Source organism: Barbus barbus (genome assembly GCF_936440315.1).
Source record: "Barbus barbus genome assembly, chromosome: 30".
Classification (NCBI taxonomy): Eukaryota; Metazoa; Chordata; class Actinopteri; order Cypriniformes; family Cyprinidae; genus Barbus; species Barbus barbus.
Window position 1 is genome coordinate 3,389,390 of NC_136758.1, and position 13,343 is coordinate 3,402,732.

The 13,343-nt window shown below is 39.0% G+C and overlaps 1 protein-coding gene across 2 annotated transcripts; it reads right to left on the reverse strand.

The window, feature by feature from the left end:
• Positions 1-1,353: 1,353 nt before the first annotated feature.
• Positions 1,354-13,284, reverse strand: exd2 (exonuclease 3'-5' domain containing 2). 2 transcript variants are annotated; one of them, XM_079385948.1, is made up of 9 exons: positions 13,175-13,284; positions 11,064-11,441; positions 10,726-10,982; positions 9,328-9,454; positions 8,377-8,675; positions 8,072-8,178; positions 6,669-6,804; positions 6,205-6,570; positions 1,354-2,750 (listed from the first exon to the last, which is right to left on the reverse strand). In XM_079385948.1, the coding sequence occupies exons 2-9, from the start codon at positions 11,409-11,411 to the stop codon at positions 2,534-2,536; spliced, it is 1,857 nt and encodes a 618-aa protein (XP_079242074.1). In that variant the 5' UTR covers positions 11,412-11,441; positions 13,175-13,284; the 3' UTR covers positions 1,354-2,533. The 2 variants fall into 2 exon arrangements, with proteins under 2 accessions (XP_079242074.1, XP_079242075.1); XM_079385949.1 differs by having other exon boundaries at positions 1,454-2,750; positions 11,079-11,441; positions 13,175-13,272.
• Positions 13,285-13,343: the final 59 nt, after the last annotated feature.

The window sequence follows — 13,343 nt, forward strand, 5'->3', positions numbered from 1 at the left end:
AATACATACCCCACCTTTAATAGCTCCTTACCAAACTCCGGGGCTCCTGAGGAAGCAAACCAGAGTACATTTGAAAATGGCAGCTTGGGGTATAGTTTATCCAGACGTAAACTGGCCTAACAGCCTTAACCTGTGAAAACTGCCTTATACAGCAATTGTGAGAATGTACCAAGGCAAACTGCTTGGTCATAACTCAAGTTAAGAAAACACCAGCCAAATGAACCAAACTGACGTCAAGCAGACGTGGGTCTGCAGTATCAACTCGTGTAAAAGCAGCCCATGTGTTGTAAGCACAGACAGTTCAGAGAATGATGTCAGTTCCTGCTTGTTTACCCCCAAAGAAGATATACCCCGTTTCATCCTGAAGTCACCAGCAAAACCACCAGTGAGATTTCATGAATGTGTTATCCTGACACAGACTGAAAATGTAAACGTAACAAAATCTCCATTGATTATCTGCTGTAAAGTATGCCTTATTCTGTAGTGAACTGTACTATTCCAGTTGTGGTTTAAGACCAGATGCATAAATGCAAAAGCAATAAGTAACAGATGGTTGATAAAATATGGTTGTGCCTCAATCAAAATTCAACATTCTTTTGCATTTCCGTTGCTATAGATCATGCAGCTGTTTGAAAAGTCACTCCTGATGTTTAACACACACTTAATATGGTTAGAATACAGATCTTGCATAACTCTTACAAATTCCAGTATCTGTTCACCAAAACCTAAAAGAGTAACTAGAGACATCCAGTCTATAGTTAGCTATAGGATTATAGGCTCTAGAATTATGTTCATGCTTTTTCTTGACAATCTACTACAATGTCATGCTCATGTTATGCCAGCGATGATTACTTTATTGTATAACGGAGTAGTATGGTGAGGCATTTTATAAGTGTTTCTTTGTCCTGTTAGTTTCGTCACTTATATATATATACACACGCACTACAAATATTGTGCTCAAGCTATGTTCATGTTAACTTATGTATTGCTTCCCTGATAAATGCTATGCACTACTCCTACAGAGCACTAAGCCACCAAACTAAATACTGTGACTGGCCCTAAATGTGACAAGATGTTTGTAACAAATTATTTTGTTTGATTTAAACTTATATACTATACTGTGAAATGTAGCATATTTGGCACTGATCCAAAACAGACATTTGACAAACAGATTGTTCCGACACCACAATCAAAGAGGCCTTAAAGCTGCAGTACGAGATTGTCAGAATCACTAGATAAGTCTACTAATGTTAACCCCCACTTTTAGACCCTTCTTCCCTTTTTTTTTTACAATTCTATAGACTATTTATTAAATCTTGATTTTTTTTTAAGTAATAAACAGTAAAACTGCATGAGTGTTGGACTGTTTTATGAACTGCAGGATGTGAAAAAGTAGTATATTATACAGTATCTACAAGGTAAAAAAAGAACAGACAACCTCCAGACAACTCATCCAGTCTTAACATATGGAATTTAATATTTTTTATTGACATTAAGGAAACACAAGCTTTTAATAGGTTACATCTGGACAAATGTAAATAAAAAGGAAAGCTGTAGCGTTTCTTAAGTTAAATTATGTTAGGCTCAGACTTCAGTGTCCTTGATTTGGCCATTTATATTTGTTTCCATCCCATGGAGCTCAATCTCTCAGGCTGAAACTGCAAATACAACACAAACTAGAACGACAAAATCTTGAACGGGGTGAGAATGAATTTCATCCACTATCATTTTAGCCTGTCTTCAGTGTGTCAGGGGTATATATATACACACATGCAGAAAGATGTTATGCTGGTGTGTTTTGGAGGTGTCCTGACTCTAAAAATGACCATTCATTGTACAGACATCATGTGCTGAGCCGTGCTCAATTTGGTCCAGACTTAAAGATAAATGGAGTTTTACTCAAAACCCACAAAAAAAAAAAAAAAAAACAGCCTGAAATTGAATAGAAATGACAGAGCTCCATTAGAAGTAAAAATTACCATTTTGTTTAGCCTCAAAAGACAAACCGATTTAACACGTACACATTTAATATGGCCTCAAACCTGCAAGAATTGTAAGCTATGAATCTTATTCAATTCATGATTAGGAATTAAGAAGAGCAGGTTTGGGCTGGTTAAAATACAGTAGATTCTACTTTTCACAGGGAAATGAGAATGCTTTTCAACATTCTAAACATTAAAAAGTGTGCACATTACGCTTTTTTGATATTTTACCTATCACCATTTCGGTTCTTGCACTACCCTTGAGTTCTGCTGTTCACCATAGTGGCTTTCGATCCCCAAAGAGTCTCTTACCCAATCTCCATCTGGTCCCTTAGGGCCCAGTCAAACTGGGGCCACAGTCTAGTCTTCGGTTGTTGTTGTTGTTATTTTTCTCATTTGGAAGTCATCACCGGAGCTTACCTGTAGCCGAGGCGAGTCAGTCTCTGGTACACACTCAAACGACAGGACGAGGAGTGTTGCACACGCAGTGGAAACCTTCCTATCCCAGCAGTTGTTGCACTAAGTTTCTTTCTGTTTGTGTGGCGAGGAGCTCAGTTGAGCTGGATTTGCAGGTCCTCACCGTACTTGCGCAGATATTTGTCATGGTTGTGGTTGACGGACCAGAGAGGGGGCAAATGGCGGGGCTGCATGCTGGTCAGAAAGTGTTGTCGCCAGCAGCGCTCCAAGTCCATCAGGCCCCGCAGACCGCGCTCGGAATACACCTGCACTACCTTCAGTCCATGCGGCACATAACTCTCGTTAAAGATCCTGCAAAGGTAAAAGACATCGGCTTTCACAACCTAACACAATTCAGAACTGCATCTTCACATCTTGTAAGTATGTAAACACATGAGCCTGGAGCCCAAACCAGTCTTAAGTCGCTGGGGTATATTTGTAGCAATAGCCAAAAATACATTGAATGGGTAAAAATAATAAATTTTTCTTTTATGCCAAAAATCATTAGGATATTAAGTAAAAGATCATGTTCCATGAAGAGATTTTATAAATTTCCTACCGTAAATATCTCAAAAGTAAATTTAATGAGTAATTATGCATTACTAAGAACTTCATTTGGACAACTTAGCCTGTCAAGTTATGGGTAAAACTCAGATGAGACGAATTATTGAACAAAGTCGTTATTTTTGTTTTCGTTGGGTACAAAAAGTATTCTCGTAGTTTTGTAAAATTACGGTTGAACCTCTGATGTCACATGGATTATTTTACCGATCTCATTATGGGAGGGTCAGAGAGCTGTTAGAATGCATCAGAAGTATCTTAAATTGTGTTCCCAAGACGAACAAAGCTTTTACGGGTTTGGAATGACATGGGGGTAAATGTTTTCATTTTGGGGTGGAGTAACCCTTTAAAGAGTAACATCATGCCGCGACCTAAAGAAATTCAAGAACAGATGATTACTCCAAGAGCGCAACGAAGACTCATCCAGGAGGTCAAAAAAGAACCCAGAACAACATCTAAAGAACTGCAGGCCTCACTTGCCTCAATTAAGGTCAGTGTTCATGGTTCAACAATAAGAAAGAGACTGGGCAAAAACGGCATCCATGGGAGAGTTCCAAGGCAAAAGCCACTGCTGAGCAAAAAGAACACAAAGGCTCGTCTCCCATTTACCTAAAAATAACTTGATTTTCCCCAAGACTTTTGGGAAAATATTCTGTGGACTGACTAGACAAAAGTTGAACTTTTTGGATGGTGAGTGTCCCGTACATCTGGTGTAAAACCAACACAGCATTTCATAAAAAGACCATCATACCAACAGTCAAACATGGTGGTGGTAGTGTAATGGTCTGGGGCTGCTTTGTAGCTTCAGGACCTGGACAATTTGCCATAATTAAATGGAACCATGAATTCTGCACTCTAATATTTGCACGGACAATATTAGCCACCTTAAATTGATTTCTAGAGGAAGGTAAAAATCCTTTGGAAATCAATTTAAGGTGGCAAATATTGGCCATTAATGAAAAAGTGAACTAACCACCGCACACAATGAGAAGAATATGAAAAGCAGACAGGCCTAAACAACAAATTGCAGCACAAAAACTAGGGCTGAACGATTAATTGCATTTGCGATATCGTGATATGAAAAAACGCAGAGGCTGCGATTACACTGTCACGACACGCAAGAGTAAAGAGGTGTGTTCAACTTGAAGATTGATCGTGTATGACATCAAAGTATGGCGAGAGAAAGCATGAGATAGCATAGCTCTCACAGTACTTTGATGACACACACCGATCGGTCTAGCAGCGCTGCTTCAAGTCGAACACATCTAAGCAGTCTTCAGAGGAAGTTGTCAGATCCGCGGCGTGCCTCAAAAAATGCAATATTTAGCCCCTGAAATGCGAATCTTACCAGGGGAACCCCTCCAAAAAGGTGTATTTTACCCCCCAAAATTTGACTTTTACCGGTGGACCCCCCTCGAAACGCGATTGGGCAGGTTTTGAGTAGCAATTGGGCAGGTTTTGTAGTGTGGCACGCTACACGCGGAAATGTTTGAAAGCATATGCATATATATATATATATATGAATGTGCTTCAAAACTGCACATGGAAATTACTCGAGCAGTAACAGCCTTACGGTGAATTTCATTACTGAAGACTTCGACCTTAAGATGATATATATATATACACACACACTCTTATTTAAAATCTGTCTAAAGTTAAGTGTTTAAAAAGTGCAATCTACATGTTTACATACGTGTTTATTACAGTGACTTTGAATTACCTAAATACTGAGTGTGGTAAAGCAACATTTGTTTTTTATATTTCTGCAATCTACTTTAATTTGTGTGACTTGTTACTGACTTTCATATTAATGTTAACACCAGGCTTATTTGCCAGTGCTTTATGTTGTCAGTTATTACATGCTTACAAGGCTGGAAGTTAAACAAATGAGTCAACATATTACTATGATTCTAGCTGTTAAATAAAAATGTCATTCATATCAATTCATGCATCACCTAATTCCTTCGTAACATATAGGCCTGGCCTACAGAAAATAACATTTATGTTTAATCTATGTAATATTGTGTTGTTCATACTATACAATAGGGGTGGCAGGGTGCACTGATGTCATGGTTCGATGCGATTTCAGTACACCAGAAAAAAAAAAAAAAAAAAATCTACTATGCTCAGTTTCTTTTCATTTATTTTGAACAGACAGTAGTGCAAATTACATTTTTTTCCATCTAGATGTGAAAATATGAAATATTATTACGTCATATATAAAATCGGTTTTGTTTTCATTGTCTGTACACAAATAAAAGCAGACCTTTATACAGTGATTATTAATAAGACAATAAGTGTTTAAAGTTGATTCTGCTGGTATAAGGAAACAGTTGAAGTGATCGCGCCGGAGCGCACACACACATCAGTTCCAGCACTGATAACTTGACAGCGCAGTTGGTACTTTATCAAAAAAAATACAGTGAGCCAAACCTCTGTCACCGCGACTGAAGTACACACTCAAAAGCCTATAATTTACATAATAATAGTTAGCATTCAGACGTTACATCGCAAATATGGAAATATTATGGAATATTTAGATTTGTGTTGAATGAGGGAGGTAGGATACACGAGCACAAAGCTCCATTTAGCAAACAGTTAAGTGCACAAGCCTTTAAAGTATACCCCTTTGTTAGTCTATGTGAGAGACGCGTTCAGAATCAGCACACGGTCACTGTCTAGGGGCTTTGTTTTCAAGTGCACAACTCATAGCATTCGCTGTTCTTCTGTTGGCGGTGATCAAACAGCGTTGTATTACTGCAGGCGCCCCCTTCTGGATTGAGAGTGAATTGCCTGTATTCATCCACAGAACAGAGATGTCCGTACCGTGCCACCCCTACTATACAATGATTTATTGCTTGTCTTTGTTGAATAAAGAACATAAAGAGCTTGAAAAAAATTATTGCATATTAAAATCGCAATATTGGTTAAAAAAAAAAAAAATCTCGCAATTAGATTTCCCCAAATCCTTCAGCCCTAACAAAAACACTCATAATATTGTCTAATTATTGTTATCGTCAAAACCCCAGAAGAGAGACTGTCAATATCGCTCAGCCCTGAATGCAACACAACCAAAAATATTAAATATAAAAGAAAACAAGTATACCTATGCCACTATACCTATACTTTATGTAATATGACAACAATAGTTCAAGTTTAGTTCACATTTCGTCTCCACGGGAGGTTTTTGGTCAAAATAAGCTACCTGGTTTCCAGCGCAGCAGCTTTCTGAAGCATCTCTTGCGTGACCTCCTGCTGTCCGTTGCAGAAGAAGCTCTGGATGACTGACAGGAGCTCCTCCTTCCTGGATGGTGGCATCCCGTCGCTGGCGCTGAGGAGAGCCCTAGCGGCCGATCGCACCCGCCGGCGGTCTGCGTCCTCCAGCAGCCGAATGCCCTCCTCGCAGCCCTGTGGAGCGGAGTGCTCCTCGGCCAGCCGCTGCTTCAGGACCCCGTCGTGCACGTTCGAAGCCGCGTGACAGGAAGTGCACAGCAGCAGGATGTCATGCGAGTTGTGGTCCTTCATCTCAGCCGGGAAGTGGCGTCTGTACTCGTGTGGGACAATGTTCTTCCTAGGTTAACATGGACAGACAGTAGTTGAGATGACTTAGTTTGGAGAGTCCCACTTTGCAAACAAACTCAAATAAATGGCAGGAAGCACGAGACACACCTGATGTAAGAGTCGGCTTTCCCGCACACCACGCACACGTTCTCTTTGGCTGTGAGGTAGTAGTCTTTCTGGGAGTCTGGACGGCCTGACGGCTCAAACAGCAGCCGGACAACGAATGGATCTTCGCTGACCAATTCTGAGATTATGAACAGATCATATTTTACTTGCAATTATTATTCAAAGTAGAGGTGCCGCAGTATACCGGTATTGATAATAATCCTGATATTCAAAGCATGAAATATCTCCATCGTGTTAATTTAGTGTGTCACAACATACCGGCATCGGCGATAATCACAATATTTAAAATGAACAGGACTCTTATGATAACAGGACAAGTGCTAGTACCTGTTGACCTCCCAGGTGGCAGTATTGTGCCATAACACTGACACCTGTCCAACAAGAAGATGATGCAACACGTGCAGCTACTCCGAGAAGAACCATGTTTAATATGATATAGACATATGATATAGTTCATATATATTTATATTAACCTGTTAACAATGGCTTTCTGTGTTCATATTTAAATAAAGGTTGATTCTTTTAATAAGTTCCGCATTTTCTTTACTCGTCTTATTTTTGTATTTGCAACCAAGTCATGGTCAATAATGATCTGGAACAACTGAGTAATTGCATTGCTACATTAAACTCTGTAAAATGTAAAGTTGGTTGCAGTGCCATGCACTTAATGCCTCACCTGCGGTCGTTCTAGGCGCACATTAAAACTGATTTAGCAGCGCGCTTACTGGACCGCTTCATTGGCGCCGGCGCAACTACAATGTTAAACAGTTTCACATACGGGTACGCAAGTTAACAGGTTAAAGTAATGATGTTAATATTTATTCATCATACTGTTGAACTTGACAGTATTTTCACACTTGTCATATTACTATTATACTATTATAGTTTGTTAATATTTAATTCAATATTTTTTACAGTTTTTTTTTTAGTTTGATAGTTTTTTTTTTATTTTAAATGTACATTTAGGCTTTTGTTTTAATTTAAGTTTGCATTCATATTTTAATTTTGTTGTGCTTAGTCTTTTTTTAACTTTTTTTAATTTCAGTTTTAGTTTTTTAGTAAATCAAGTTAAACTAAAAACTTACATGTTACCTTGGCAACTAGCTGAAAAAAAGTTAATATTTTATTTCAGTTAATGAAAACTAACTTTTCAACTTTAACTATAAGAACCCTGGTAATGATTTTTTGGGGTCCTCACCCCCTTCAGAATTATATTATTGTAAATATAAAAGGCGTTACTGCCATCATGAGCAAACTGTATCTTGAACTTAAAGTAAACGGCTTTGTAACATTCACACATGCACTGCAAAACAAGGGGAAAAATGCACTTCAAATACGCATTGAAAACTTCCTCATTTGGTCAGCAATATGAAGTCGTTGTGTACCTCCTATACCCTTCTCCAGGTACCATTTTGCTTTCTTCTTGTCACATGTGCAGAGCGGCTGGCCATCGGGGGCATGAAGGAAACAGTTATCATAAAGGGGTGATTTCCTGAATCAAGACAAACAGCACAACAGTCACATAAGGGAGTTCAGATCCGAATATCCAAAGCATGTCAAATTTTAATACTTTGTGCAAGGGATATCTTTAAAGATTAGTCATGTATTTTATTATCTTTAATCAGATATATTTTCACTGTGACTAATGCAACAGCTAATTACAGGAAAAGTCAAACACCTTCTTCATTACCTGGCCGAGTAACCAACTCCCAGTGGTTTGCGTTTGTTCCGCCGCGGGTCTGGAACTTGCTGGTCTCCAGACTCGGGACTCTCCACGGTGGACTTCCGGCTTCGCCGCCTCCTCTCCCCGTCTTCCCCCTCTCCGTTATAGCGCGCCCTGAAGGGCACGTCTACCAGCCCCTGGCAGCATGATGCCAGCTGGACAAACGTGCTTTCACCCTCGGCGGGGAGCCGGGGCTCTGTGTTCATCCCCAGCAGGTGAAAAAACAGGGCAACAGAGATCTGGGCATCATGTGCTGCATAGGCCATCTGGTGGAAACCGTATGACAGAGTTAAGTGTACGGACACCACGATGACAACAGTTTCACTACAGAGTCTTTTCCAGCTGGGAATTACAGGATAATTATAAGGCATTACTGACAACATAAATTCAAATCAACAGTGAATATCACAATGATTTTGTTAAAAGCACCAATATTTAACTGCATGCCTTATTTTTAACTAGATTTGTTATGTATTTTAGTTTTTAAAACAACTGCTCGGTTGGAGAACAAAAAAAAAAAAATGCTTACACTTTTTAGTAATTTAACCATTTAATTTTTGGATTTTTAATAATAATAAATGGTTTCCTCAATTTGAGTGCTTTAAAACTCCCTTTTAACTTTTTTTTAGATATGCAATCTGAACGAAAAAAATAATTTGATGAATCTAAGTGGTCAAAAAGTTAAAAGTTGGATGTTTTTTGGCCAAATGAATGGGAGAGGCCAATACTTGGCAGGCCAATACTGAATTGGTCATACAATGTATAAATAACCTAAAATCCTAAATCAGTTGCATAGCTGTGTTATTACTACTTTGGCAAAAATGACCTGAAATGAGCCAAGCTGAGCCTTTTTGAATGCTGTCAAATGGAAAGATACTGCTGTCAATCTGAAGCTCCATCAGAGGATCTCCTCCTCACCTGTTGTTGGGTCAACACATCCGCCTCCCAGTCACTGCAGCGCAGCTCCAGCGATTTGTCCAGCGTGACGTTCAGCAGATCCGCAGCCAGAGACTTCAGACTCAAGCCATTATTCAGCACCGCTTGCCTTCAACACAACCCAGATCGCCTCAGGTCACTCCACAAGTGCTTTAAAGTCTTACTGAGATTTGAATTTATGACATTTAGAGACACCTGGTAGCAATTATAATTGCCTACCTTATTTACTTGAACAATTTCAGAACTGATTACACTAATGAACTGAATTCAATCAACACTGAACTACATTAAGCAGAATATTAACACTATTCTTCTGCAGAGCTGCTTTTCAGATGAAATTGAATTAGTTATATAATTGTTGAATTTTACAGAATTAACATTTATTTTCCTTTAATGTGAGGTTTTCTGAAAATCTATATTGTATGTAAATGTGTCTGGACTTGATCATTTATTGATAACAGGGTTGCATGATTTCGTGGGGGGGGGGGGGATATCTAACTGCAATTTTTCTAATAAAACCAAATTATGATTGCAACTTAAAATGCATTTTTTTTAAAGCTTATCATAATTATAATAAACAAAATAGAAAATATATAATATATTTCACTGCAAATAAAAAAGTATTTAATATTAATATTTAGGAAATGAGATGCTTGCATGTAAATGAACAGAGTGCTGTGCTTCACTTAAACATACCACATTAAAATGATGTGTACTTCCACGATTCTGAACAAAACAAAATAATGTGACAAAATATTCATTGCTGCAGTCTATTTAAAAGGGTTTCATTTGAACGAATTCAACATTTTGGTATATAATATGCATTTCAAATCTAATAGACGATATTTAATACAAATATTATTATTAAAATCATGAAAAAGTGATTTGAAGGAATGATTCGATGACTAGTAATAATTCATTTGTTTCATGACTGGATGAATCAACGTTTTTGCACAAATCTCTTGAAGGAATGATTCAATGACAAATAAATTTTTTAAGTCACTTGTCGCCACCTAGTGGAGAAACAACGCAATCCACACAAACATTATTTGAGGCACCTGTTTTCTAAAATTGACTTGCTCTATTTTGATCGCTACCATTGACCAGGTTTATATCCGAACTTTCATCCCAGTATTTCTGTGACTGTAAGACAGAAATAATACTGTGTCGTTGATTTGAATGTTCTACTATGTTTACTAGACACGGGCGAATCGTTGTCATTTAGAAATTAGATCGCGTGTGTGTTTGAATCGAGATTGCAAACTTTTATCGATTAATAGTGCAGCTCTACTGGGTTTATTTTGAAAAAACTGTGCAGCTCTAATAGATAGTAACATTTAAAAACTGACTATGCAGTCTTGGATCAAACTGGGGCATTACCTCTGTCTGAGGGCCAGGTAGCGCAGGTCCACGGTGCAACTCAGAGTCAGACCATGATCATGAGTCAGCCGTTTCCCATCCTCATAACATCCCACCCCGACCTTCAGCACACGGGGGTCAGAGAGGACCCTGACGAGACCCTCAGGGAGAGGAAGCTGTGCATCACGAAACGCCAGCAGTCTGACCAGCATACAGCGGCCGGAGAATGTCGCCAGCTGGAGTAAGGAAACCGCCGAGGCCTTGCCTTTGACAGACACCTGTGAAAGCAAACAACATCGTCTAGTGCTGCCGCTACGCATGCAATGTTTAAACTGAGCCACTCACAGAGCCATGCTTACACGCATGCTTTTTACCCATTCACAGTCCAGTCCCAGAACCGGATAGACGGACAGTTCCTTCTGGAAACCAGGCCAGAGCGTCTCCCACTCTTCTGGCGAGCTGACAATCACGGGCGGCACCTCTAACAGCGAATGCGCACGCAGAAGCTTCTGGGCTTGCGGCTCTTGTCTTGCTGGCTGTGAGGCTGTGACGTCCGCTTCTAGCTGGGCTTGTACGGTCTCAGCTGAAGCGGGGCCCTTGAGGACCTTTCTCTTCTGTGCGCGGATGCTGCGCCACAGGAACAGGCCGCCGAGAGTGGCTCCTAACATAGTGGCCAGAGCCGCGGTGAACGTGCTCTGCCTGGACATCGCTGCAGCTGCACCAACTCCACACTGAAACTGAAAATGAACATGCATTATTAAATACTATATTTGATGAAAACAGTCATTTGTCAACTATTATTGCCATTTTAAATAACTGTTTACTGTATATTTTTAAATGTAATTTATTCCTGGTGACAAAGCTGAATTATTCCAGTCTTCAGTGTCACATGATTCTTCAGAAATCAGTCTAATATGCTGATTTCCTGCTCAAGAAACATGTCTGATTATCATCAATGTTGAAAACAGTTGTGCTGCTTCATGTATTTGCAGAAACCGTGATGCATTTTGTTTTTCAGGATTCCTTGACAAAGAGAAAGTTTAAAAGAACAGCATTTGTTGGAAAAAAAAATCTTTCCTAACCTCATAAATGCGCTCACTGTCACTTCTGATCAATTTCATGTGTCCTTGCTGAATTAAAGTATTAATTCATTTATTTTTTTAATCATATTTATCCCAAACTTATTCAGTAGTGCATCACAGTTTCTAAAATGTATGTAGCAGATAATAATCAGAAATGTTTCGGCGTACTAGAATGATGAAGGATCATGCGAGACTGAAGGCTAAAGTAATATGTGCTGGTGATAACGGTCCTCTTACATTGATGTCCGGGGCCATTTAAACTTTAGAAGAGTAATGGTCCAATCTTATTAAATGCATGCACCAACTTTTATGACCAATTCTTACATTTATTCAAATTCGATTAGATAATTAAGACAATACAGAGATGTTAAACTGAAATGAAACCAGTATCTGGATCCATGCAGTAATGAAACGCTACTGCTTGCTGCTTGGAGACGTGAAACGCTTCTGTTGAACTACTGTCACTTGTGAAATTGAGCAAAAACAGACAATGCTGTATCTAAAAGTTAACTCACTCGTGATACTCGTTTTATACCTCAAATCAATAAACATTCACAATTGTGCTGATATTCAGAAAAATCACTCTTTCGTGTCTAAACCATAAATATAAAAAAGTAATAATCTTGAATTTTGGTGGCATTTTTTCTTCAAGCCTCCTTTATATCATTTGATGCTGAAAATGGTGTGAAAAAGTGTCTGCTGGTGAAAAACAAGTGCACTAACAATGTACTTAGCGCACTAATTTGTAGTACTAGTGAATGAAAGATGAGTTCAAGTGGTGACTAAATGCATTTTGTAAATACAAAGATAGCATGTTAAAAGCGCATATTCATGGTGTCCCAAAATAGCACAGTTTAGTACACGTAGATGATCTGAAGAAGTACTAAAGGATCATTTTTTAGTATATTAAGTACAAAATTAGTGTGCTAAGTACATTGTTAGTGCACTTCACCTGGGTGAATATGGGCCAATGAATGAATCTAAACAACATAGCAGTCTAGCATGATTTACTACAGGAAAGCTATACTGAATTGTCATTTGACATCGTGTTTTGTGTGTTAACAGTAGTTATTAACACAAAGCTCCAGCAGTGTTATTGTAATGACTGTGAGATTGTAGCAGAAGCCAAGGCTACCACAGAACTATATACTCCTCAAAGTATGTTGTGTTCATATACTCTACTGTGCTTTCGTCAGAACATTGTCACTATTTAAATACAAAACTGAAACAACATCATTTTGATGTAGAGTTCAGAAATGAATCAACATCTGATTAAATCCCAGTGTGTTTGTGTTCATGTGAGAGATGCAGCGGACTCGCTCGTCTAAATGAATGAATCGCTATCTAACGTGTCGTTCTCGTGTGAGTGTCGCTGTGGATATACACACCTGGAAGCTCAATAGATGTCAGAGTAACGAGTGAATACTACTGTAGACTCTCTCTCTCGCACGCTTCTGATGAACAGCTGCAGCGCGTCTTCTTCTGCGGGTTTATCTCCTCAGCGCTCGAGCCACAGCGACACCTCTGCCGGAGGCGCGCGACTACGCCAATCTCACC

Excerpts from the sequence above, each read along its gene's own strand:
- exd2 (XM_079385948.1), bottom strand. The coding sequence starts at position 11,411 with ATGTCCAGGCAGAGCACGTTCACCGCGGCTCTGGCCACTATGTTAGGA. Across the intron at positions 8,179-8,376 it reads GGAGTTGGTTACTCGGCCAG|GAAATCACCCCTTTATGATA; the intron begins GTAATGAAGAAG and ends GTCTTGATTCAG. Across the intron at positions 6,571-6,668 it reads AAAGCCGACTCTTACATCAG|GAAGAACATTGTCCCACACG; the intron begins GTGTGTCTCGTG and ends ATGTTAACCTAG.